The 26,415-nt window shown below is 41.7% G+C and overlaps 1 protein-coding gene across 1 annotated transcript in view; it reads left to right on the top strand.

Annotated features, from left to right (window-relative positions):
* The window catches only part of dner (delta/notch-like EGF repeat containing), a 72,042-nt gene that overhangs the window by 33,418 nt on the left and 12,209 nt on the right, over positions 1 to 26,415 (top strand). The window contains exons 2-7 of the mRNA XM_026191904.1: positions 5,257 to 5,601; positions 5,688 to 5,785; positions 11,854 to 12,017; positions 14,955 to 15,103; positions 15,887 to 16,040; positions 18,531 to 18,644. Coding sequence (XP_026047689.1) covers positions 5,257 to 5,601; positions 5,688 to 5,785; positions 11,854 to 12,017; positions 14,955 to 15,103; positions 15,887 to 16,040; positions 18,531 to 18,644 — 1,024 coding nt within the window. The remainder of the gene's footprint in view (positions 1 to 5,256; positions 5,602 to 5,687; positions 5,786 to 11,853; positions 12,018 to 14,954; positions 15,104 to 15,886; positions 16,041 to 18,530; positions 18,645 to 26,415) is intronic.

Here is a 26,415-nt window from a genome sequence, read left to right as displayed (position 1 = left end):
ATTTTCTATGGGGTTGAGGTCTGGAGACTGGCTAGGCCACTCCAGGACTTTCAAATGCTTCTTACGGAGCCACTCCTTTGTTGCCTGGGCGGTGTGTTTTGGATCATTGTCATGTTGGAAGACCCAGCCTCGTTTCATCTTCAAAGTTCTCACTGATGGAAGGAGGTTTTGGCTCAAAATCTCACGATACATGGCCCCATTCATTCTGTCCTTAACACGGATCAGTCGTCCTGTCCCCTTGGCAGAAAAACAGCCCCATAGCATGATGTTTCCACCCCCATGCTTCACAGTAGGTATGGTGTTCTTGGGATGCAACTCAGTATTCTTCTTCCTCCAAACACGACGAATTGAGTTTATACCAAAAAGTTCTACTTTGGTTTCATCTGACCACATGACATTCCCCCAATCCTCTGCTGTATCATCCATGTGCTCTCTGGCAAACTTCAGACGGGGCTGGACATGCACTGGCTTCAGCAGCGGAACACGTCTGGCACTGCGGGATTTGATTCCCTGCCGTTGTAGTGTGTTACTGATGGTGACCTTTGTTACTTTGGTCCCAGCTCTCTGCAGGTCATTCACCAGGTCCCCCCGTGTGGTTCTGGGATCTTTGCTCACCATTCTCATGATCATTTTGACCCCACGGGATGAGATCTTGCGTGGAGCCCCAGATCGTGGGAGATTATCAGTGGTCTTGTATGTCTTCCATTTTCTGATGATTGCTTCCACAGTTGATTTTTTCACACCAAGCTGCTTGCCTATTGTAGATTCACTCTTCCCAGTCTGGTGCAGGTCTACAATACTTTTCCTGGTGTCCTTCCAAAGCTCTTTGGTCTTGGCCATGGCGGAGTTTGGAGTCTGACTGTTTGAGGCTGTGGACAGGTGTCTTTTATACAGATGATGAGTTCAAACAGGTGCCATTCATACAGGTAACGAGTAGGGGACAGAAAAGCTTCTTACAGAAGACGTTACAGGTCTGTGAGAGCCAGAGATTTTCCTTGTTTGAGGTGACCAAATACTTATTTTCCACCCTAATTTACGAATAAATTCCTTACAAATCCTACCATGTGAATTCATGGATTTTTTTTTCACATTCTGTCTCTCACAGTTAAAGTGTTCCTCTGGTGCAAATTACTGACCTCTGTCATCATTTTAGGTGGGGGAACTTGCACAATCGGTGGCTGACTAAATACTTTTTTGCCCCACTGTATGAGGTCAGACACTAAGGTTGGATCAGAAGGCCTGGCTCATAGTCTCCACTCTAATTCATCCCAAAGGTGTTCAGGTTGAGGTCAGGACTCTGTGCAGGCCAGTCAAGTTCTTCCACACCAAACTCCCTCATCCATGTTTTTATGTACTTTGCTTTGTGCACTGGTGTGCAGTCACGTTGGAACAGGAAGGGACCATCCCCAAACTGTTCCCACAAAATCGGGAGCTGAAATCGTCCAAAATGTCTTGTTATGCTAAAACATTAAGAGTTCCTTCTACTGGACCTAAGAGGCCGAGCCAAACTCCAGAAAAACAACCCCTCACCATAATCCCCCCTTCACCAAACCTTATAGTTGGTACAGTGCAGTCAGGCAAGTACTGTTCTCCTGGCAACCACCATACCCAGGCTCGTCCGTCAGACTGCCAGACGGAGAGGCGTGATTCATCACAGCTCTAGAGTCCACTGGTGGTGTGCTTTATACCACCGCATCTGACATCTGATTTTATACTCCTGTGGCCATCAACGTGATTGAAACACGTGAACTCAGTGATTTGGATGACTGAGTAAAACATGTTGGCAATGTAGTGTGTCTTCATGTGTGTGTGTGGCATGTCTTTAAAAACAGACTCATCCAGCACCTCCACCAGGTTAAATTGTGGCTGTCAGTGCTTAAGTATTGTGGTTGTTTCCCTCCATCCAGCTGTATTGATCTTTTCTCCTCAGGGCGGCTATCTCAAATTAGCAAATAGATCACAGCACCTTGAGAAGCAATTAATTTGGCCTCGGAGGATCTCTTTGTACTGTGTGTTGGAGCATGTGGGGATATAGATAAAGGAGCTAATGTGGGTTATTATCAGCTGCTTAGAAGAAATTGATTCACATGGTTAGCCAGACCCCAGGCATATGAGCGGTCTGGTGCAGCAGAACAATCAGAAAAATGATGCAGGAAGACACGTAAAACACGAATAGCTAACACCAAGCATGTCAGGACATCATGATCAATCTGATATAACTCTGCAAACCTGTTTTCAGTATATGCAGCTGATAAGAGTGATACTGGGCAGAACTGTGCCCACAGGGTCACCAGCATCTACGTACTGAAGTGATAAGAGTTACTGCACACACCTCCCCTGTCCTGGTAAAAGATCTGATCAGGCAGATAGGTGGTCTGTTTTAAATGCTTGTGAATCTATTCCAAGGCTAACTTACACGTTACAAAAACAGACTAAGGACATTTTTATTGAATTAATCAACTGCAGCTCTACACCTGTACAGCTTCCATTGGAATTAAGAGTGTAAGCAGCAGCCAGGTGCTGCTGATCAAATGCACTTGAGTAAATGATGAGCAGCAAGTGTGAGCACCTCCATGAAAGCAGATGTTCTGGCGGTGTGCAGGTCTGGAGCGTTCAGGTGTGTGTAAACACAATGCTAAGAAGGAAAAGCATCAGCAACATGCTCAAACTATTACCTCCCTTTAACAGTCTGGGAAGGGTTATAAGTCCATCATTCTACCATGAGAAACATCATTTGTCAATGTGGAAGCCATAGATGTCCCAGGAGTGGACATCTGGGTAAATTCACCCTAACAACAGACTGTGAAATGCTCAGAGACAGCAAAAAACCAAGAGCTACATGTCAGACTCTACAGGCCACAATTGTTCTGACAGTACAATTATAAAAATACTTAATCAGTATAACTTATTTGGAAAGGTTTAGACTTAGATTTTCAAAATTGGATTTGAAGAACCACAAGACTTCTGGAAGACTATCCTTTGGACGGATGACATAAAACTGGAGATGTCTGGTTATAATGCACAGGGACACATCTGGTGAAGTCCAAAGACCATCATACCAACTTTCAGCACAGCGGTGGAGGCGTGGTGATTTGGTCTTGTTTTGAGATCCTTGCAGCAATTGAGACTACTATGAACTCTGCTGTATACCAAAATATTCTAGAGTCAAATGCAAGGCCATCCGTCTGCTTGGCTTAAATTGGGTCATGCAATAGGACAATGATCCCAAGCACTGCAGCAAATCTACAACAAAATGGCAGAATAGCAAAAGAATCAAGGTGTTGTAATGGTCCAAAGTCCAGACCTCAATCGAAGTGCTGTGGAAAAACTTAATGAACTGAAGCAATGTTGTAAAGAAAAATGGGCCAAAATTCCTGCACAATGGTGTGACAGACGGATACAGTAATAGAGGAAATGATAACTGCAAGTTATTGATACTACGAGGTACTGAATCCAAGGTGTGTTTAGTTTCTCTTCTTTGAAAAACTAAGAACATCCAATCAAGTATATTGTCTTTTTGTAAGTGAATGAACAGATTTGGAACTTTTGTTTTCCAGATGATCTACTCAGCATCAGAAATTTTCAGACAAAAATGACCAAATCTCCACAGCTGAGGAGCTGGAGGCATTCACTGCAATATTTCTGTAGATTATTATCAACCAAAAAAACATTGAATAAATTCTGTTGGCGCTAACGCAGTCGTACAAATGTAGCAAACATCTAAACCTGACAGTTTTTTAAAGAAAGCTCAAACACGAACTTAACTTTATAAAGATAATAATGTTCACTTTGATCAACCCTGTCAGAGAAGCATTGCTATAACTATCTCTATACTGAGGCTTTAGCTTGAGGTGCTTCATGCTACTAGAATACTAGAAGACGAGGCAGCGCAGGATTGTATTACCTCTACTTTCAGCCTTGGAAAGTCTTCACAATAAGCGACAGGGATTTTTTTTGTCATGCAGGTTTTACCTCATTGGGTCTGGTCCTGTTGTGCTGTGCTTGAGCACATTTCGTGCAGCCTGGATGGAGACATTTGGGATGGAGGGGGGAAAAAAATCAGGAGTGACACACGAAAAAGGTCATGAGCCGGACTCTAATGCTTCCTGCAATAAGGCAGCATTGCTGTTCTCTAAAGGTTGATAAACTCAATCCCCGGTGCCGTCTGAGTGCAGATAAGAGCAGCAGACTGTGCAACCACTGCTGAGCAGCTCGCTGGGACTGCTGGGACTCTCTGAGCTTCGGAGCAGGGAAAGTTTGATAGAAGCATTGCTTGTAAAAACCTGAGAGAGATTAGCACTAATGAGCTGTGACTTGCTTGCGGAGAGAGTGGACTGTTAATGATGCCTTGTTGTTCTGCTGCTTCTCGCACATACTTAATGCTCACATCTTTATGCACTGAGGGTTTTTGGGGTTTTTTCTTGGTGTGAGCATCATTCCCCTGCCTCTGTTCACCCTGATTTTCTGTTTTCAGCTGCCTTTAATAAAACTGCATCTACATTCATTCATATTAGACAGCTGGAGTCACAGATACCTGAGGATGTTGCAGGGAAATTGCTTTAAAAAAGAAAAAGAGGCAGCGGGATTAGAGAAGGCTCTGAAAGCCAAACACAGTGTGAGACAGCGAGCTTCATAAACGCGGCTTTGTCCCTTTTCACCTTCAACATCCACGCCTCAGTGTTTTCTCCAAATATGATCAATTATTGATGGGGGAAACCAGCATGAAGGAGGCTGTCAGGGTGCATTTTTCTCTTTGCTGCACGATGAGGGGGAAACCGTATTTTGGGACAAAGTGTAAGTGGGTCCATGCTGTGAGAGTGGAAGAATAAAATTATATATGCATAAGAAGGGATGGAAGAAAAGCCGTCCCTCGACAATTTACTGGAAACAAAGAGTCCAAAATTTAATAAAAGGTAAAAGCAGAGATGAGGATATAAACAGGGAAGCTGAGTCAGAGAGCAATAAAAGAAGACGCTGAGCACCGAGGGAAAAGGAAATGATGAGTGCGAGCTTGGACTACTTATAAAATGTCCTCCACATCGTTCAAGGGCCCGCTCCGAGAGCCCATTAAAACAGAAGCTGACTACTCTGTTGACATTTTGTGATTTGGATGTAAAAAATGATGTGGAGGCAAAGAAAGAAAAAAACGAAAGGTGCTCGGGCAGTGAGGACAGCAGTGAGAAGCATCTGAGTGTTTTTCGTTCTGTTTCTTCCTCTTGATGTTTTGCCGGTTATTTATTTTCTCCATTATCTCAGTTTTTCACAGACCCCTGTGCCAGCAGCCCCTGTCTCCATGGAAACTGCAGCCAGCGCAACGGCAGCGAGGAGGGGGAGCAGGCCTACACCTGCGAGTGCGCCGAAGGCTACGAGGGGGAGAGGTGCGATCAGGTCCTGCTGGACCTGCCGGCCGCAGACTGGGACCCCGCCACCCCCTCCGCTCCTGAGCTGGCCACCCCAGTCGCCTCCACGACCACAGCCGCCACTCAGCCGCCGCAACCGACCACCGTCCCCACCACCACAACGCCGCCTCCTCCCACCCTGCAGCCATGGCAACCCAAACCTGGGCAGAGGTTGCTGGTAGTGCCGTGGGAGGCAGACAGGGTGAGATAAATTTAAGCTGCTGTAGAGCTTAAATTTAAAAAAAGTACAAAGATTTCATGCTGTGTGGCGATGCGTGTGTGTTTCAGGTGACCGAGGGTCTGCACTGTGTGAGTCCTGAGCTTTGTGAGCTGACATCAGGAACTCTGACTCTGTCTCTGGAGGTGCCTGAAGAGACGGCTGTAAAGTAAGAGTACCATCAAGTACCTTTTATAACTCATTGCTGTCCCCTTAGAGCAAGCTCTGATCAACCAGAACCACAGCCCGCAGGGCGAGCTCTACCTGTGGGGCCTTGTTTATTCATCTCGCTCTGTTTCCGCTGTATCTGTCTGGTTTCTTTTAACTACTCGAGAGATGCCGTTTGCTCAGCAGACAGAATGACAGCTTAATTAAATTTTCCCAATAGAGATTCAGAGACCAAATAAACTTGCTTGGGAATACGAACCCGGAACATGTTTGTGTACATGAGAGCTTCTGTAAATTCAATAAACGCACACATTCATCCAACTGAAATAACATCGATAGCAAAAAGACAGTTTGACACCAGTATTGTGTTTTAATCATGTGTTGTTGCTGCTAAATTACTCCAGACTAATATTAACACAGGGACTACGATTTCTTTCTTTCTTTCGGTAAACCAGACTTTAAAGGGCTTGGAGGTTAGCCCTTTAAAGTCTGAGCTGTAAAATAATGGCCAGAAAATTCAGATTTTTTTGAAAATGGAGTGTTTATTGAACCTTCTGCCTTTTTTTCATACCTTGGTTCATGTGATGAGTGGGTATAAGTGGGTCAAAACCCTGTTAAGGGATTACCACTATGGTTTAAATACCTGGGACTCTCCATCTTTCAGTTTTAGAGGTGACGAAACTTAAGATGAGAAACATCTTCCTGAAACTTAAAGAAGTCCAGTGCTTTCTTTCCAAGCTCCTTAGACTCCCATAACGTGGACAACTGAGAACCTACACAGACGAAATAGCGCTGATTTTAAATAAACTAGTTTTCAACTAATCGTGAAGACACTGCTTCTGTCTGCTCAGCTGTGGCATGCACTACACTGCATGTAATACACACATGAGAGTACGAGAGTGTTGCGAACACTGGAGCTGGAGATGCTCTGCTCAACAAACCATGTGATGACATAATTTCAGAGTTCCCTAAGGATAGTCTTTTGCTTTTTATGCTGTGAAAAAAGTCTGTTTCATATCAGTGCTCTATCTGTGATAGGCCACTGTCAGCCAATAATATTGACAAATGTCTCAGGCATGCTCTGATGGAAACACCTGTTTGTGTGCAGTGCTTTGGAATGATTAGTCTTCTTCGATCCATCGTGGGGGAGGGCTTCAGCATATCCCAGCTATCACAGGCCGTGTAGACCCTGGACAGGTGGTCAAAGTATTTTGTAGTGGTGCTATAATGGGAAAAAAACTCCTGATAAAGGGGTTTGAGCTGTATGTATCCTAAATCAGCTATTTTCCTGCCCTCATAATTCAGAGTGCTTAGCAGTCTAGTTGTAGCAGCAGTAATTTTTTATGTTTTTTCTGATACTTACAACTCTTTCATTTACAACCAGGAAAATTTCCCATCTCAGCTTTTTGTAATTACCGCGTGAACAACATGACATGAACTTGTGGCATTAGCTCAGTGATGTGGAAATGCCCTCAGGAGAGAGTGTTGTGGGGAAAACTTTCACCTACAAGTGGCCAGCGATAGCTTTTCACCTCTGTGTTATGTGAGCACACAAACACCAGAATCGAGCTTAAAAAACCATCTCAGCAAAATTAGCTCAGCTCTTTGGCTCCTAATCAGCAAGAGGAACAACAAAGCACGCTGTCCGGTATATCGGGCGCATAATTATCATCAAGATACATTAAAATAGATTCTACTTTGTGCAGCCTTTCATCTGCATACTTGCATGCAGAAACTTTCCTTGGAAACCGAACACAGCTCAAAGATTTTTAAGCTAATTGCCTCCCACTTGAATCCCCTCGTGACTCGGCTCTTGCACGTAAGACTTTGGCGTTACGTGACTGAAAGTGCGTTCTGTATTTTCGGAGCTTGTTTGCTCGCAAACTTTCTTCCTCTTGCTCAGTAAATAAGGGTCAGTGAATTATGCTGAAGGAATGGTCAAGGTGAATGCTGGGGGTCCTTTATGTAGAACCTCCTTACATATTGCAGGCACGACTCGGGCCCCTCATCACGACCGCAGACCGAGAGCTGCGAGTTAATCAACTGCTGCTGCTTTGTTTTCATACTGTATAATTGCACATGACATCTGAACGCACGCCCAGATGCAGGCAGTGAAGGGCACTCTTACAAACCTGACGCACCGCACTTAGGAATGAAGCAGCAATCCCAAAGTGGCATCGATTTAGAGATGCTGATAGTATGATGATGAAGCTTCAGATCCCAGAGAAGCCGGAGAGAGTAGCTGTCATGTCTCTAAACAGACGTGCGTACGCTGAACCTGAGTATCACTCGCAAGACTATGAACTGTTTTAATGCAAGCGCTTTGAATTAATAATAATCACTCTAGGTCACAATTATTCACTGGCCACGAAAAATGAGACAAATGCCAACATGAAGTCGAACAAAGCCTTACACACTCCCGACACGCATGAGTGTAGAGCATTCAAATACAGGACTAGCTGTCAGATATCACCGGGCACATTTTCATTTAAAAACCCCCGGATATCTCGACTCCTCATGTTGCGCCTCAGGCTGAAGCGAAGGAAAACTCATTTCAGCTACAAGCAGCCCGTCCACCATCTTATTACTGCAGTCACTGCTCGTAGCTTCACCTCCAGGCTCAGCCCCCCTCTTTGCCGCAGCGCTGTGGGACAGCCATCGTATTGATTCATCCAACCTGCCCTCGCTCCTCAGCTCAAACCTACAATATATCCTTATGGACCACAAAGTGTGCCTGGCAGATTTCTTTTTAAAAGCAAAATTGGCTTACTTAAGCAGTTCTGTCCTCTTTTGAATAATAAATTTAGTGCTGTGTAAAAGTCTTAGTCTTTAGTGATGTTTAAAAATAGTTTTCCAGGTTTTCTGAAGGTCTTTTTTTGGGCATTGTACGGTGGCCCTGAGAGGCCAAACAGACAGCAACTTAAGAAAACACCAGCAATAAGAAAGCACACAAAACACAACGGAAACAGGAAAAAAGAAAACAGAAATAGGAAAAAACAGATCTCAAAAAGCACAAGGGAAGTGTTTCTGGGGAGACAATAACCCGATGGACCAGTTGCAGGAACCAAAATATGCTAAGGATTTTGCTGGGAGACACTTAAAAGAAGTGGAGGATCTATCGTTTTTGTGAGGAAAGAAAAGATGAGATGTAAGTGTGTTAGCCTGACTGTTAGCCTAAAAATCTGTCATCAGTATTATGTGAGTCATGATAAAACACGCCTACCATGTTTTGGGTTCCTGCAACTGGTCCCTCGAGTTATTGTCTCCCCAGAAACACTTCCCCCTTTTTTTTGTTGTTGACCTATTTCTGTTTTCGTTTTTTCTATTTCCGTTTTGTTTTGTATGCTTTGGCAGCATTTTTCTTATTGCTGGTGTAGAATTGGCTGCTTTTTACTAGATTTCAGTCCACTTTATGTACCTGACCATTTTCAGAGGAGTGTTAAGCCACTTAAAACTCATGAATCATTCAAGCCCCAAAAGGCACCTAATTCGAGGTATATCTTGTGTCTACAAAGAACCAGTTTTTAATTGTATCTTTAAGTGCTTTGTTACTAGCAGCCTGTCACAAAACACGCAGCAAAAAATGCCAAATACAGCACAGTTTGACAGGCATAAGATAAAATATTTGCACCGGTAAGGTGAGAGTTGTTAGTTGGATACCTGGCATAGTATGGCGTCTATCCTTAAGAAATCTGAGGAAACTGGAGAGTGGAAGACAAAAGAAAAGGTATCTACAGCAGATGAACAGAATCTGAAAGTCATGTCCTTAAGACAGGAAAAAATCCAGCAAAGCGACCAACAAGACCCGAGAGATGCATCTGAGCCTTCAGTTGATCATCTACTGTTCACTGAAGCCTCATCAGAAATGGTCTCAGTGGAATATTGGCTGTCAAGAAGTTATTCTTAAGGAAGGGAAACAGGGAGAAAAGACTGACGCATGCCAAATTACACAAGAATTGGACTGAAAATCAGTGACAAGAAGTCTGATGGAGCGACGAATCCAAATGAGCAATCATAAGGATGTATGGAGGAGATGAGGAGACAGGTACAGCAGTGAGTGTCTGCAACCATCTGTCATGGTTTGGGGCTGCGTTTCAGCCTGTGGTGTTGTGGATCTTGTCAAAACGATGGAAATACAGAATAAACACAGAAAAGTAGCATCACTTGCAGCAATTTGCTTTTTCTTCATAACAATGATCCCAAACATGCTGCCAAAGCACACCTGGATAGAAAAACACTGAATGAAACACTGCGTGTCATGGATTGGTCTCCCCAGAGCCCGGACATCAACATTAGTGAAGCAGTGTGGGGTCATCTTGACAGAGAACAGAACAAACAGCAGAAACATCCAAAGAAGAGCTTTGGATGTCCTTCAGGAAGCCTGGAGAACTATTCCTGAAGACTACTTTATAAGGAAGTTGGACTAAGAGAGTTCAGACTGGTTATTAAATATTGAGCTTATTAGAATTGTATAAACTCTGTTTATGCCTCATATACTGTATTGCCAAGAACACTTACACTTGTTATAATAAGTCCCTGCACCTATTTCCCATGACGGGCTGGCTCAGTATGTTTACACAGCACTACAAATATCAGTCTTTAATTCTGAATAATTTATTACCATTTTATATTTTTTCATGCCAGCAAAGTTGACTCTGATTTTTTATGTTTTAGTAATGAATCAAACAGCTTGTTACAAACACTCCTGTGTGCTTATTTGTCACGCCAGGCACATCCTGTATCTGTCATTTTTTTATCCTAATTTCTCTGTAAATCTGTTTCATCTGTGGCTGAGTGTATGAAAAGCACACAGAGGTAATAATAACAATTACTGCTCTTATAAGTAACAAGCGTTCATTAGAACAGATACGTGACGGCGGGAGCTGAGAGCGTAATCAGATTGATTTTTGTTTTTGTTAATATTGGATGGATTAGGTGTGGGAGTGGGGTTAGAGGGCTTCTCAATTGCATTTAAACAAGAGGAGGCTCATTGAAGCTGCTGCCTCTCACAACCCCCAGTGACAGATTTCACTCTGCTCTGCGTGGTGATCCAGCTCGGCTCAGCTCGGCTTGGCTCTGCTCTTTACTGTCTCTTCAGCAAGCAGCTGGTGGAGCTCGGCGTCTCTGGCATGAAACATGGCGCGCATTGTTCTTCTCGCTCTGCCCAGAGGGATTAGATCATCCTGCTGGCAGCACGATCCCCAGAACAGTAGGCCTCCAGATACGGGATTTACCCTCATGGTCCGTGTTGGCTGTGGCTTTGGTAGCAGTGAGAGATGGACTGAGCTCTGTAAATAATACTTTGTCTCATCGATATCATTTGGGTTGCTGATCTTGGCCTCTGCATAGACATTAATTTGGAATTGCTCAATAATAGGTTTGTCTAAATAAGAGACCAAAGAGATCATTTTGGTGTCACTGGTATTTTTATGTGACTTATGTTTGAATTATGTGGTCTGCAGAGACCTCCGTGTCCCCGGGGGTCTATTTAATGGCTCAGTGTGAATGATGGATGCCAGCAACACTGATTGTATTTCACAAGTCTATTCACAAGATTCACAGTGTTTCCACAAGAAGCATCAACCTCTCTGGCAGTCATTACTCACAGACCTGACTATGATCCCAGCTTGGACTCACCAACAGGAGGACAGTACTTTAATCATCGGGTACGCCGCACAAAATGTCCTTCGGTACAAAAACTGACTGACTGTTGAGCTGCTGTCGACCATGACGTGTGCACACGGGATGATATTTCACCAAACTTCTTCTTTTGAATAAAATAATCATTAGCAGAAGCAGGCAGCTTCACATAGAAGATTCATTCATGTGTCTAATATTTCAAGCTGACATGCTGACATTTTAAAAAGGTTCATGGCTGGCAAGATGGATTAGACCCTCGCTAGGTATACAGTAGCAAAAGCGTGCACTACGTGGATTGTGTTTGAGCACTGAGTCTTGAATTTTCTTGTGCAACCTATGATTTACACACTGAAGGCTGTAAGCGTTCATCACGAGCTGGGAAAGCAGCCTCATCATACTTGATTCCCTTCCTGTCTCTGCTCCAAACAGGGTCGTGGTGAATGCCAGTGGAGCTCCCGTGCTGTGGCGAGTGAACGAAGAGGGTTTCCTCCGTTCGTCCATTTTGAACGGCACCACCATGTGGTTCCTGCAGACCCCGGATGGACTGGTGGTGCCAGACCACTTGCTTCCCCTGGGACAGAACTACTTCCTGAGTAAGCCTCTGGTGTCCTGGTACTTTTTAATAATGCCTTTTGGGAAATATTAGCATGCAAACACAGGAAACTACAATAGTGGACATGTGCCAAACATCAGCATGTTAGCATTTAGCTCTTTGAGGCAACCAGCCCTGAGCTGTATTTCTGGACACAGAAGCCAAGAATCTGGATTTGTCTTTACTTAAAGGCATGAAAATTAAACAGCCTTGAGAAGAACAGAGGATTTAGTTTGTTATGAATAATTTCTTTAAAAAAGCTGGTAAATCCGGTTTGAGTATGTTTGGCTCAGATTGCATAGAAAATATAGGCATACGGTGCTTAACAAATTTATTCGACCAGCTGCCATAAAATCAAGAAAACACTTTTTTAAAATTGAAAATGATGTTGTTATTTTTTAAGCAAATATTAAACTGAATTCATGTTTTCAAATCCAAATTTGAGCAGAAACACTGCAAATGAATTAGGCGCAACACTCGACCACTAAAAACAAATGTTCAGGAACGCAAGTAAACGGATGCAGTTTGGCATCTTAATCAAAAATAATATCGCACTTGTACTATTTTTCTGCTTTTTTTGGTAAAAACATTTAATTTGAACATTTCTAACCACAATGATTATAGATATTATAGATTAACGAGCTTGTGCTTATTGGCGGATTAACCATGACAGAAACATAACAAACAAGAGCTCAACTCCTCCTGAAGGACAGGGCCTATATCAAATCTGTGATGTCAGCATTGGTAATATAAAAATCTAGTGTAGCGAATTAATTAATGTCAAAATATAAAGTTAAAGAGCTCAATGCCCCCCTAGTGACTAATATATTGGTTCAAAGTTTGGAGATGATCCAATAGAAACTAAGATTTTTCCCTAATTCGTGTGACTCTGGCCCTTGACCCTTAACCTCGAAGTACTACATACTAAAACTGCCTATTTTATTAACTTTGCCGATATGATTGCAGCAGAATTAGTTGAAACCTTTAGCTTCTATAGGCTGTAAAGATTTTAAGATTCGAGTGTGTTGTACAGCGGTCTCCGTGCCCTGTCATATGATACATTACTTGATATGGTTTCTGGAATTTCGTTTTCAAGGTCGACTTTGACCTTGCTGCCTGAGAATGAAGGCCAAGGTCAAATGTTTAGCCCACCTAGGTACTCAGTGTCCCCCAAGGCTTGGTGTATTGTTGTGAAGTTTGAGGATGATCTATAAAAAAATTGTGGGAAATATAAATAGATAGTCCCTCGATGACTCCAAACCAGCCATAACTTTATTAAAACTAGATACATATTTACAGAGAATCGTGTGTTTTTTTAAATTATTTAATGTGTATGGCAGTTCATCCAACAACCACAGAAAAGCTGAATTTGAAACATTGTCAAGAAGCTCCAAATAGATCATTTACAGCCGAGCCAAAAACATCAGAGGATTAATGAATTTAAATAAGTTGTAATTGCGACGTTTATTCTTCAGTGTCATCGGGGGAAAATAACATAACATTTGCATATGTGAGTCAGAATGTTTTATTTGCATACCGAACAGACATTTATGCTGATATTCCATCTGTGTTTTAATACCGAGCTTCACACGGGCAGTTTTTGAGTATTCACAGAGTGGTGCCAAAAAACCATGGCGTGAGCTGCAGCGGGTGCCGCCGGGGGTTAATTGGAGCCTCGCTCCTTTGACTGAAGGGCTGGCTGACCCCTGCGTGTGCTCTACATACCTGATGCTGTTTTGCTACTCTTCCCGGCTGCTGACCTTGACACGTCTGGTAACTCGGTGGCAGCTTCACCGGAGAGAGACGGAGGGAGGGAGAAAGAGAAGGACACGGTGGCAGTGGCAATGACACTGGGGAGTTAAATCAGAGAGAAGAGAGGATGAGGAAGGATGGAAGAAGGAGAAAGAAGAGTTAGATAAGGAGGGAGCAAGGGAGGAAAGGAGACAACAAAGAAAGGGATTAGAGGAAAGGATAAAGGGGCGTGAAGGAGGCGTGAATGAAGGACAATTTGTGGGAGAAGGATGAAGACGCAGGCGGTATCGCATTTATTGAATAAAAATGCTTGCAACAAAACCAAACTCACATCTACGCATGATTTTAAGCGTGCTGCATGTTTCCCTGCAAGATCAGGGGACAGGAGGAAAGACACAGGCACCCATCTACACATGGGATGGAAGTGCCATGTTTGTGGCCTCGCAGTTTAAAAGCGCAATGACTGCGCAGGTCCGACTTTCAGTGTCATTGTGCTGACGATGGTTCGGTCGGGGATGACGGAGGAACACGCGTCGTTTTATCAGGGCTCCGATTGGCCGAGGAGCTTGCATCATCGCTGTCGTCACCGGTGTTGCTCCAAAAGAATGGCAGGTGATATCCACTACGAAGCTATTTTTATCCGAGTGCCCGCGAAGCTGTCAGCTTTGATTGAACCTATAATACGACATGTTCTACATTTATAGATCCAGAGATGGGGAGAGACAAAGACAGAGAGGCACAGTCTCTATTTTGGTCACTGTAATGAACTGAATCCATCAATTCTTTTATTACCACTTAAGTTTTATGCAGTTTTGGGGCAGCGGTGTGTACTTTTACTAAAGCATTGTTAAATGAAAGCTGTGTGCGGCTGCTGCAGGCCGATGTTTGATGATTCACTCAACATGCTAAAAGGCTAAAAATACAGCTGAGCGCTAGGCGAGAAAAGAGAAGGGCTTGCCAACAATTCATCCTCTGGGGACCAGGAATCCTTTTAAAAACTCTCCAAAAGGTGTTGCGATATTTATAAATGAAGAGCCGTGTCTGAAAATAGAAAAAGAAAGTACATCTTCAGACTGCTGTATGGTTAAAAACTCCACCACCGAGTCCAATTATCCATCCAAATTATCCATCACATATTACTGTACTTGTTGTATAAATGAGCAGATTACACACTCTCTTGTGGCAGGTGTGATTCGCGTTGGCGCTCCCACGGCCCCGGAGGTCACGCTCCGTCTCAACCTGACGGTGAAGGCCAGCAGCTGTGTGGAGCCCGGCAGCAGCTTCAGTGACCCTCAGTGCTCCGGAAAAGGCAAATGCATCACCCAACCCTCTGAGGTGAGAACGTTTCTTTTCTTCACCCGAGAACACATTTCAGTGCTCGCTGATACAAGAAGCTACTTTCAGCAGTCAGTATGTGACTAAAATGAAGAATCCTTGCTTTAATTCAAAGGGTTTTTACAAATTAAAGCCTTTTTTATGCACAGCCCTCCAATAGGTTCACGTTTTATGGGACAAACTAGCATAAATTAGTGAAATAAATAAAGGTAGCACCGCTGAATGGGCACGCTCATTGCTTTAGTTTTAGCAATCTCTTTATTGCTTTCTAACATCTAAAACATGCAACTTCCAAAAAAGCTGAATTCCCATTATCATCATCATCAGAGATGCATTATTGTGCTCTGTTTTGATCACTGAAATTTAATAGCTGGAAGAACAAACACTGCGGTGCTATTTTTGATTTATGCAGGCCTGTTTTAATTATCCGTTGCTCATAGTTAAAAATGGATCCACTGAGCCCCAACATTCACGTACCGAACCAAAAAAAGATGTAGCGGTTGGTTGTGCCTCTTAAGCGTGAATGAAAGTGTAGAGAGGGAGGTGTTGGAGAGGTCATCTCACCGTGTCTGGTTTTGTGCCGTTTCTTCTGTTTTCCCTCGTTAGCTGAGAAAACCAAACTGTGTCACCGCTGCTCATAATTGCATTGTTGTGTCGCTGAATTATTTCACAATCTGCGATCTCATTATTACTGTTTCACAAGTTTTTCCTCCCTCCTGCCGTTTCGCCGTTAGGGCTCCCTGATTTGACGCGTGAAATCTGTGTGCTGTCGCTTTTTTGCAGAGCACCTTCTTCTGCGAGTGCGAAGACGGCTACACCGGGATTTTTTGTGAGGAATATGACGCCTGCCACCACCGACCTTGTCGCAACAACGGCACCTGCACTGACATCAGGCAGGGGGGTGAAGGACGCAACTTCACGTGCACCTGTCAACCAGGTGTGTGTGGTGAACTTGTTCTCATTCCAGAGCGTCAGATATTGCTGCTTGGAGGCGGATGCTTGTGCTCGTGATTTTCACTCACTGAGTTGTTTTGTTTTCATTCACTTTTTTCACCAAAGCTGACTTTGCAAGGTTAAGAAAAGATTGTGTTTTGGGTTAAAACTCACAGCATTAACCCTTTTGTGTGTGGCCTATCACACTATCAGTGTTTTTATGCCATATCGTGTGGTTTTACTTTCAGTGCTGTTTTTGAGATAGACTGTTTGAACATCTCAATTCAGGTTTATTTATATAGTGCCAAATTACAACACCATTTGTCTCAAGGTGCTTTATATTGCAGTGTCAAGATACAGTACTCTGAAGAAAGCTCAAACAATGAGCAACACGTGGTAAGGATGTTGGTAAGGAACAACTCCCTGAAAAGAGAAAAAGGAGAAAATAGAGAGATGGGACAAAAGGGAGGGAGAAGGTAAATTAATGATCTGTTCAAATGGTGAATAAAGGTGGTAAATGGAAAGAAGTGCTCAGTGCATCACATCAAGTCCTGCATCAGTCTGAGCCTATAGCAGCATACCAAGAGGGTTCAGGGTCACCTGATCCAGCACTAACTATAAGCTTTATCAAACAGGAAAGTTTTAGGGATAATTTTGAAAGTAGAGAGGGTGTCTGTCTCCCGAATCCAAACTGGGAACTGGTGCTACAAAATACTCGTCTCCCATTCTACTTATAGAAACTCTACACAAGTAAGCCTGCAGTCTGAGAGTGCAGTGCTTTATTTGGACAATATGGTACTATGAAAATCTGTAAGATATAATAGGGCCAGAATATTCAAGATCTTGTATGTGAGGAGAAGGATTTTAAATTCAATTCTGGATTTTGCAGGGAGTCAATTAAGACTCTCTCTTTTTAGACCCTGTCAGGACTCTCGCTGCAACATTTTGCATTAACTGAAGGCTGTAATAAATTACAGTTGTCCAGCCAATGAGTGATAAATGCATGAAGTAGCTTTTCAGCAGCACCCGGAGACAGAGATGGAAAAAGAAAAGCACACCCACATATTTCTTTAAAATGCAAATTAAAGGACGTACATTCCTCACAGTGTTACTGGAGGCCAAGGTAATGCAATCCAAAGTAAGTATCAGCTAGACACCATGTTTCTAAGAGCTTTTGGGCCGAGTACAATAACCTCAGTTTTATTTGAATTTAGAAACAGAAAATTTCATCCAGGCCTTTATACCTTTAGGACATCTGGCTTGATGGATAAATATAGCTGGGTGTCATCTGCATAGCAATGGAAATGTATGCAATGTTTTCTTGTAATGTATAAAAACTAGAAATTTAAAAAGTAGTGGTCCCAGTATGCTTTTGCATTTGAAGAAGATTCCCCATTCACATATTTTGGAACCTGACTGTGTTGTCTTGGCTGGGAGGTGAGAGCCTCTTTCATTAAGAAAATGTCTGAATAAAAAGAGCAGCAGAGAGTAGCCTGAACTTTTGATCTTGTCAGATTTATTTTGAGACGGGAACTGGAAAAAAAGACCCTGTGGTAGGAAGGTAAATGTCACAGGTGACTACTGATTGCCAGTCACTTCTCATTAGCATGTTGTGCTAACGAGCCCTCTGTGAGCATCTGTTTGGAAAAAAATTAAGAAAGCGGAAACAGACAGCAAACACCACCGTCTTTACTAGGTGGCTCAGGTGGTCTTGCTGACATTATTCATTAATTAGAAACCAAATTAGGCACAACTCTGAGCAGCCACTCTTAATAATATTAAATATTACTACGATCATGCTGTAGTTAGGCGTTGTTAGGTGGTTGCTAGACAATGTGATGACATCATAATATAACATGCCTAAATTGCGTTTACATTAGGTGTCATTACAGTAAAATTAATATCAGGCTTTTTTAATAAGGTGTTGTAAGTGCACAAAGGCTACAAATGTGTCAATTTAGCCAGCTGGTAGGTTGTTGCTAGGCAAGATGATGACATCTTAATGTATCATGCATCCCTCAAGTTACGTGGATATTCATTATTTAGTTATTACCCTAAAGTGAAAATCATATGGATATTAAATGTTATAGATGGCATTACAGCCTGTTGTTAGGTGGTTGCCAGGCTGGTAACATAATAATCATGATATCTGATGTAGATAAAGACTCTCAGGGGTGTAAGGTGTACCTGTGTGCCATATTTGGCTGTTGAACTGATTGTGTGGGAGCAATTTGCAGGCAAACAGAGATTTCATGTATTGGAATAAAACAGCTAAAAGGTCAAGAGTAATAACACAAATGTAATAACACAGTACTTAATTAGCAATCCAACAATCTAACATTGAAAGCAAATCATTTCCAGCTTTTCCATGTATTCATCACTTTAGTCTTCTGCAGATGTATAAATATTTATATATCACATCCTTGTATGATAACAATACACAGAATGTTAACTCCAGCAAAAGCAGTGTGATCATAAACCTCGTGTCTCTCAGGTTATGAAGGAGAGCGTTGCCAGTTGTTGGTCGATCACTGCGTCTCCCAGCCCTGCAAGAATGGAGCCACTTGTTTCAGCAGCCTGGCCGGGCCCAGGTGTTACTGTCCCGAAGGTAGGAAGCCCGTTATCGCATGCTAGAACCAATCGTGTGCCGTAAGTGAATCAGAAGGAATGAGTGAAGCTGCCAGAAATGAGTGGTCTGTGTGCTTGAGATTGCCAAGAAACCTCACAGCTTATGGTGTTTGTGTGCCTTTGTGAAAAAGAAGGAAAAAGAGAGAAATCTGTAGAAATACGTTTGCCGCAGTAGTGTGTGCAGCTTTTAGCTGTTATCATAGACGCTGCGTGTGCGTGCGTGTGCATGTGTGAGAGTATCTGTGCCACTGACATGCTTAATTTGAGCCCTCCTCCTCTATTTTAATTAGTCTTCATAGCCCAATTGACCTAAAACCTGTGGCCACAAAGCAGTTGTCAAAACAGCATTTCTCAACACTGCGGTTTCCAGTATGTACACAGACTGTGAAAATATTAGCCGACCGTGGACATCAACATGTGAATAAAGAGAGCCTTGAGTGAAAATTGTTTTGTTGTTCCAGGGATAAATCCCAGCAGTCAGTTCATTCTCAGTCTGGAGGAGGCCTCACACACATTATCAGTCTACAGCTGCCTAAGGAGCAAGGTCTCCAGAGAGGAAAGGAATTCATAATCCACTGCTTTTATGAATGTTGTCTTAAGATTAAAGCAATATTGGTGAAAGCTCAGTCAAGAACTGTGCCAAAGCAGTCACTGTGCTGAGATTTTGTGAAGGGAGAGGTTTGAAAAAACTTCATGCTGCATCTGAATTTTGACTTGTAGACAAGTTTGTTGCCACATGTTGTGTAACCTTAGAAACGAATTCAAAGTAGCGACAAAGGAAAAACTGCATATTTTACACACAAATCTCAGTTCGGGAAAGGTGATAGATTTCACACTGCAACAGCACCTGGTTGTTGGAACAAATGCAAAAATAATGGCAGAGAAAATCAGTAACAGCCATAGAAAAGGGTGTTTCATTACAGGCCATGATTTCTAACAAGGGATTAATCAATATCTCAGTAATCATTCAGAACTACAACACCTGCTCACACACTGCATGAGCAAATATTCTGCTTTTCATAAGGTAGCAGGTGGGGGTCAAATTGAGAAGTGCTTGCAGGGCTCAAAGATGACCCCACGATGTCTTATTATCTGTATGTCAGAAACTTTAATGTCTTTTGTTTTTTTTAAGTGTGTTTGAAAACTAGGGAAGACTTCAATTCAAAGAATTCAGTTCAAATGTATTTATACAGCAACAAATTACAACAACAGTTGCCTCAAGGCTTAAGGAAGGAGATCCTTAATAACAGTGTTAAACTGCTGTGTCAAACATAAGGCCCAGGGGCCAAAATCGGCCCAGCAGAGACTATGATCCAGCCCACTCGACAGCTTTGCAACAAGTGAAGGACGGCATGAGTTTTGAATATTTAACTATATTTATTACATATTATTCAATATTATTACCTTCCTGTTTTATAGGTATTTAAAATAAAAATTTCTGTAAATGACCAAAAACGATCTGTTTTATAGTTAAATGACATTCTGGGCAATGAGTTACCAGAACTTGTTCCAAAATTTTATACATTTATTTTTTACAGTTTATGCCCAAAGAGTCATTGGGACAGACTTCATTCTTTTACTATCACAGCATTTCTTTGTTATGCAGAAAATATACTGCTGAAATTGCACTTTATTTTCTAATACCAACATATCTTAGGGATTAAGTGTGCAGTTAAACTTCTTCATACCGATAGACCGGGGGGATTCACTGGTCTGGCTTACTTGAGATCAAAGTGGGCTGTATGTGGACCACGGTGTGAGTGAGTTTGACATTCTCAGGTGTAAAACCTCTGAGTAAGAAATCATCAAAGGCTTTTATTCACAACTCATGGAGGTGGAAAAAAAAATGTATTCCACCTGTTTCAAATTGTTATAAACCCAACAAACGGCTGTTACTGGCTTCCTATGACAGCCAGCTGGTGCCGTCTTGCACCTTCTAGCAGGCATCACTAAGATGAAAAACAGAACAAGTCAGAATGGCACTACATGCAAAGAGTCCATACAAACATTTCCTTGGTGAAAGTTATCTGATTTCTGCCAACTCCACCATTCTCACACAGATTTTAGTTGCTCTTTCAAACTGGAAACACTCCACCTATGTCGATGCAGGAACACCGCACAGTTAAATGAATTGACAACAGCCTACTGCGCCTTGTAGCTGGGGGAAAAGTTTGCCTACTGGTAATATCAATGGCAGTGATAACAGCTGATAACAACCATTTAATGGACCGATAACACTGGCTTTCCAGCTTTTCTTCTCTCTCTCTCTCTTTTTGGGAGCCAGTAGAGCAGAAACGCTCTGCAATCCATGATAAATGAGACACTCTGTATTTATTATTTTTCTCCACTGGCAAAGAAGTACAAGCAAAATTAAACAGCCAAATTGGCACATGCAGAGGATGCGTGTTCATGTTTTTAAATGCTGCTTAGAGCACAGATAGGATCTCTTCCCATATAAGTTTTCTTTCAGTGTCTGCACAGACACAAGCAATAAGTAAAAGGATGGGAGGCATGACAACTCCAGTAGCTGTCATCAGAGATGCATCAGCTTTGGGATCAATAGGGCAAATACGACAACATGAGCTGCATTTTGATTTGCTCGATTCGCCTCACAGGGAAACAAGATATTCTCATCCCTGTTTGTTTTTCCTACCGGCAGCATTTGACAAAAACAAATTTTCAGAGAGAATTTGAGCCAAGAAACAGCCAAACTGGTGTTTGAGATCTCTATCCACTGGTTTTTATTGGTTTTAACCCACAGTTTTTACTGCAATCAGCATCATGTTATCAAAAATATCTCTACATTTTTCCAATCTATACCTGCTTTTCGACTCATAATAACACAAAGTATGTACTTAGTTCCAGCTGCAGCACTTTCTCTGATGTAGAAGTCATAAGGGTTCACTTGCAATTTTCAGTTTTCAGTATAGCACCAAATTGCAATAATACTTGCCGCAAGCAGGGGCGGATCTACTGTGATGGCATGGGGTGGCATGTCCCAACCTAAAAATAATCTGTTGCCACTCCTAGTGTCACTCTAGCTTTGCATATGACAACATTGTTTATTAAAATAACCTAGCATTAAGAGTTTGAGCCTCGCTACAATTAACATTGAATACATGAAAACATCGCCCACAGGTTGATATAGATTTATTTTTTGTTTTAAGCAGCAATCGACCCTTGATTGTGCCAGAGTACATTTTAAATCAACACCAGGGACATTTCAGATCAACACAGGTGGTTGATTGTTACAGTCTGGAAATGAATGAACGTGTGTGTAATAACCCAATAACTCATGAAAAATGATGTTTACATTTTTGGAGAAAATGTTTTCATGATAGTGCAGGTTTCTGACATTTTGTGTAAATTTAAGCATGTGACACTTTAATTATTTGTAATAAAAAGAGCGTTAGACGTGTTAGAAGAGTTAGACTTGTGTTTCTAACACGAGTTATAACACGTTGTGTAGCTTTCTGGATTTTAAACTTACTGGGCTACACACTTATTTATTATATAGGCTAGGACAGTACATAAAATCAAAAAATATTACATTATTCATGTAACTGAAATGTCTAATTATTTGGGTTAAAGTCAATAAGAAAGTTACAGACTATGTTTATATGAAATGTGTATACATGCTGTATTTAATGTATTTTAACCACATATACATATACAGTCTGAAAGAAGGCCTCACACACATTATCAGTCTACAGCTGCCTAAGGAGCAAGGTCACCAGTGAGGAAAGGAATTCACAATCCACTGCTTTTATGAATGTTTTCTTAAGATTAAAGCATATGCGTAAAGTAATAGCTTTGATATCCATGCCACCCTCAGATCTGCCCCTGGCCTCAAAGTACCTTATATTGTAGGTAAAGATTAATACAGACAAAAACAACAATTGACAAGCATTTGACAACAGTGTGAAAGAAAAACTCCCTTCTAAGAGGAAGAAGCTCAACCATAATTTCTCCTGAAAACAGTGACTTCCAAAAAATCTATCGTCCCTATTTTATTGCTATATTTTAGTGTGTTTAAATTTGTGTGGTCAGAAGCAGAGAGTTTAATAAACAATGAACCAGGTGTCCAGGTTTGCAGCCCAGTCTTACTAAGTGTCCTTACCTACCTGCTTCATCATTTCCCTGTCACATGGCCATAAAGAAAAAACAAATCTTCAGTCCTGACTGGCAGATAACAACCTGTAGACTGTGGATCATGACAGCAATCATGCCTAATTTACAGGGAATGTCTTGGGTTGTTTTTTGTGCATGTTAGTATCAGTTGGAGATTTATTATCTGGACAGAAATTGCAAATTTTCAAATGTTTTGAAATGAAAATCTAGTTGTTTGGACGTAGCCTTGTTTTAAGACAGACTTTGAGAAGAAGAATGCAGGAAATTTAACTTTGATCCAAAGTGCTGGAAAAGTCAAACCTGTAGGTCTCATGTTTAATCTGAATTTCATGTGTAAGTAGGCCATGTTTCGCACTCTGAATCCTCAACAGAGACAACCACCGTCATATTAACTTCTTCTCACTTACACACACCGACAGAAAAGTGTGAAGTGTGAACGCCAGCACTGTGGCTGCCTCCAGCCAAAAGTAGAAGGGTGGAGGAGTGAGCAGGCTAGCTAAATTTATACTGTTAACTCCTGGCAGTTTGAATGCTGGCAGCAGGAACGAACAGACTCCTCTCTGTCAGCTGGGACCTATGTCACAGTGTAGTTGTGCCTCTTTAGATAAATGTACGTGTTACCGAAAAAATAAAAGCTGAACCAGACAAAGAGAGAAATGAAGCTCAAGTTCTTAAATGGAGCTAATATGTTAAATACGAAGGAAAGCGGGGGGATTAAACCACAGCGGAACAAATGCAAATCAGGAAATTAAATTTATGTGTGTGTTCGGTATCAGCGGCGCTTTTGGAACTGTATGAGAGAAACGGGGAAAGGAAGATGAGATCAGGGGGCTTGGAAGAAGTCAGAGGACCAAAGAAAGGAAGGGATGAAGCAGAAAGAGAAGGAGGCAGCAAAGGGAAGAAGAGCTGTGGTGATATTTTCCCTGCCTGCTCCTGATTGCTCCTGTCCGCCCTGCTGAATGATAAATGTCCTGCTCACACGGTGAAATAAAGTCTTGCAGATCAATGGATGCTTCAGAGAGATCTCTTCATTAGTTCAATTGAGTGTGCACTCTGGTGCAGTCAGCACAGGGAGTTACTACGCTGTGAATCAGAGGACCAAGACATACAAAGAAAAGGTATGTGCGTAGAGACTGTGTCTTTCTGCTCTCTGCAGCACAATGGTGGTTCTCATGGGAGGTGAACACGGAGGAGGAGGAGGAGGAGGAGGAGGAGGAGGAGGAGAAGGGGTGACGGGAGGAGGTTATTTTTAGAATCGGAAGATAGGTGAAAGAGGCAGAGGCTCACAAGATAATGAGAGGAGGCGAAGAAGAAACACGTGAGGCACATCAGCAAATGAGATCATGGATGTGCACAGGACAGAGCCCCCATACAAACACGGAGGAGCATGACGGAAACAGACTCAGCCCCTTCAGAGATGCTGGTGTAGCATTATAGATGTCCCTGTCAACACAATATTTCGGTGTGCGTTAAGGTGCTGTCACTCTGTTTTTTTGGTGACCTGACTAAGGAAGAGGGACTGATGAAAGAACATTTTGAGTCAAACCATTTTCTCTCTCTTTCTTTCTGAGGATATTATAGAAAACAAGCCATTAATCAGGCTTCACTTTGAGTGACTTATGTATGTATGTATGTATATATATATATATATATATATATATATATGTATATATTGTACTATTCTTAGTTAGTGTACTGTCTGTCTTGTCTTAATGTTGGTTTATAATGGAGCACTGTAACAAAAAATAATTTCCCCCAGGGATCAATAAAGTATTCTGATTCTGATTCTGATTCAAGGTGTAATTTAACATTTTTCTGAATATGCTGAATTGCTTCTTTGAGGACCACTGTTGGGCAAGTTACTTTGAAAAAGTAATTAATTATATTTACTAGTTACTTCTTCAAAAAAGTAACTGAGTTAGTAACTGAGTTACAAGATTCTAAAAGTAATTAATTGAAAAGTAACTATTGCGGTACTTTAAAAAAAGTTTTTTAACTACTTTCCTCTACATTTCACCTTTAAAAACTATTTACTTTGCCTTGTTTCGTATCATTTTGACACACTGTATTAACACAATTGATCTAAATTCAGACAAAAAACATAAAAGTTGAAAAGGTTATATTTTTTACTGTAACAACCACAAACATGTTTAGTGAATCATATTTCATAACTTTAAATGCAAATATAAATTGTCAATTTTAAAATCATATGCACAAGTTTTGCAAACAACAAAGTTATTTGCAGCCATTTACCTTTTACCCATTTTTTAAATAACCATTCAAACTATTTACAGAACAATCAGCTGTTCTGCATTCAATAAGATGCCACACAAATTATTTGTGCCACTCCAAAAAAATAATTTCTGTCCACTATAAAGGAGAACATCACAGCCTGATACCTGCAGGTCTGACAGCAGCAGGTGTATCACTCATGTTTCTACCCGGAGACAGCAGTCGCCTCATTGTTCTGACACACAACACAAAACTATCCACAACACTACACACTAACTACACAAGACAACACATTAACTACACACTCCAAACATGCTAAACATCACAAATTTCTCAAAACTCGCTCTCTTTTTTTTTCTGCTGTCTTTCTTTCTCTCTCTCTCTCTCTCTCTCTCTCTCTCTCTCTCTCTCTCTCTCTCTCTCTCTCTCTCTCTCTCTCGTGCCATCACTCCTAAAACTTTCCCCTCTTCCTAAACAACCAAATGTCATGTCGCCACATCATTTTTTGATTGGTCGACATTTTTCCACAAACACGAACGGGCTGTTTTTTGTTTTTTTTAATTATTTTTTGGTCATAAGCAGAGAGTGATTGCTGCGCTGTCCTTAGACAGTAAACGTGGCGAAACTATTGAGGAAAAAACGCTGTGTATATATTTTTATCATGACTCTGGTTTTACGAGGCTTATCAACACAATTTAAAAACTGGTATATATCACCTTGTTGCTTTGTAATCTTGAAGTGGTCATGTGATTGGCTTACCATGAATACTTTATTCTTCCTCAGCCAAACAGCAGCACTCATGCGATTGTTTTGCCCCCTTAGCTCCAGGTGTTGTGCCAAAAAGTGATCGTCTGCCAGAAAGTGATCGCTGTCCGCGGGAGCGCGTTCTCGATTACTTACATAGACAGCTGCTTCCATGCAACTGAAAATAAGGTGCAGCAAGCTAAAGACAGCTGCAACCGTCTGTTTGTTGAAAAATAGTAGTGCGACCGCACCACATTTTCTTGTTAGTAACGGTAACGACGTTGTAACGATAGAAATAGTAATTAGTTAGATTACTCGTTACTGAAAAAAGTAACGCCGTTAGTAACGCCGTTATTCCCATCACTGTTGAGTACTGATTCTGCAGCATCAAAACTGTTTTGTATTGATCATTGCATACAGGTGCTGTTTCTTTTTTCAGTCACATTGAGTAGATACATTCTAATTTACACTCACTGGCCACTTTATTAGGTGCACATTTTCAGGTGGTCATTAATGCAAATACCTAATCATGAAATCACATTGCACCAGCTCAATGTGTTTAGGCATTTAGACATGGTCGAGACAACCTGCTGGAGTTCAAACTGCTGATCTACTGGGATTTTCACACGCAACCATTTACAATT

Source organism: Astatotilapia calliptera, chromosome 14 (genome assembly GCF_900246225.1).
Source record: "Astatotilapia calliptera chromosome 14, fAstCal1.2, whole genome shotgun sequence".
NCBI lineage: Eukaryota > Metazoa > Chordata > Actinopteri > Cichliformes > Cichlidae > Astatotilapia > Astatotilapia calliptera.
This window is presented reverse-complemented; position numbering and strand designations above follow the sequence as displayed.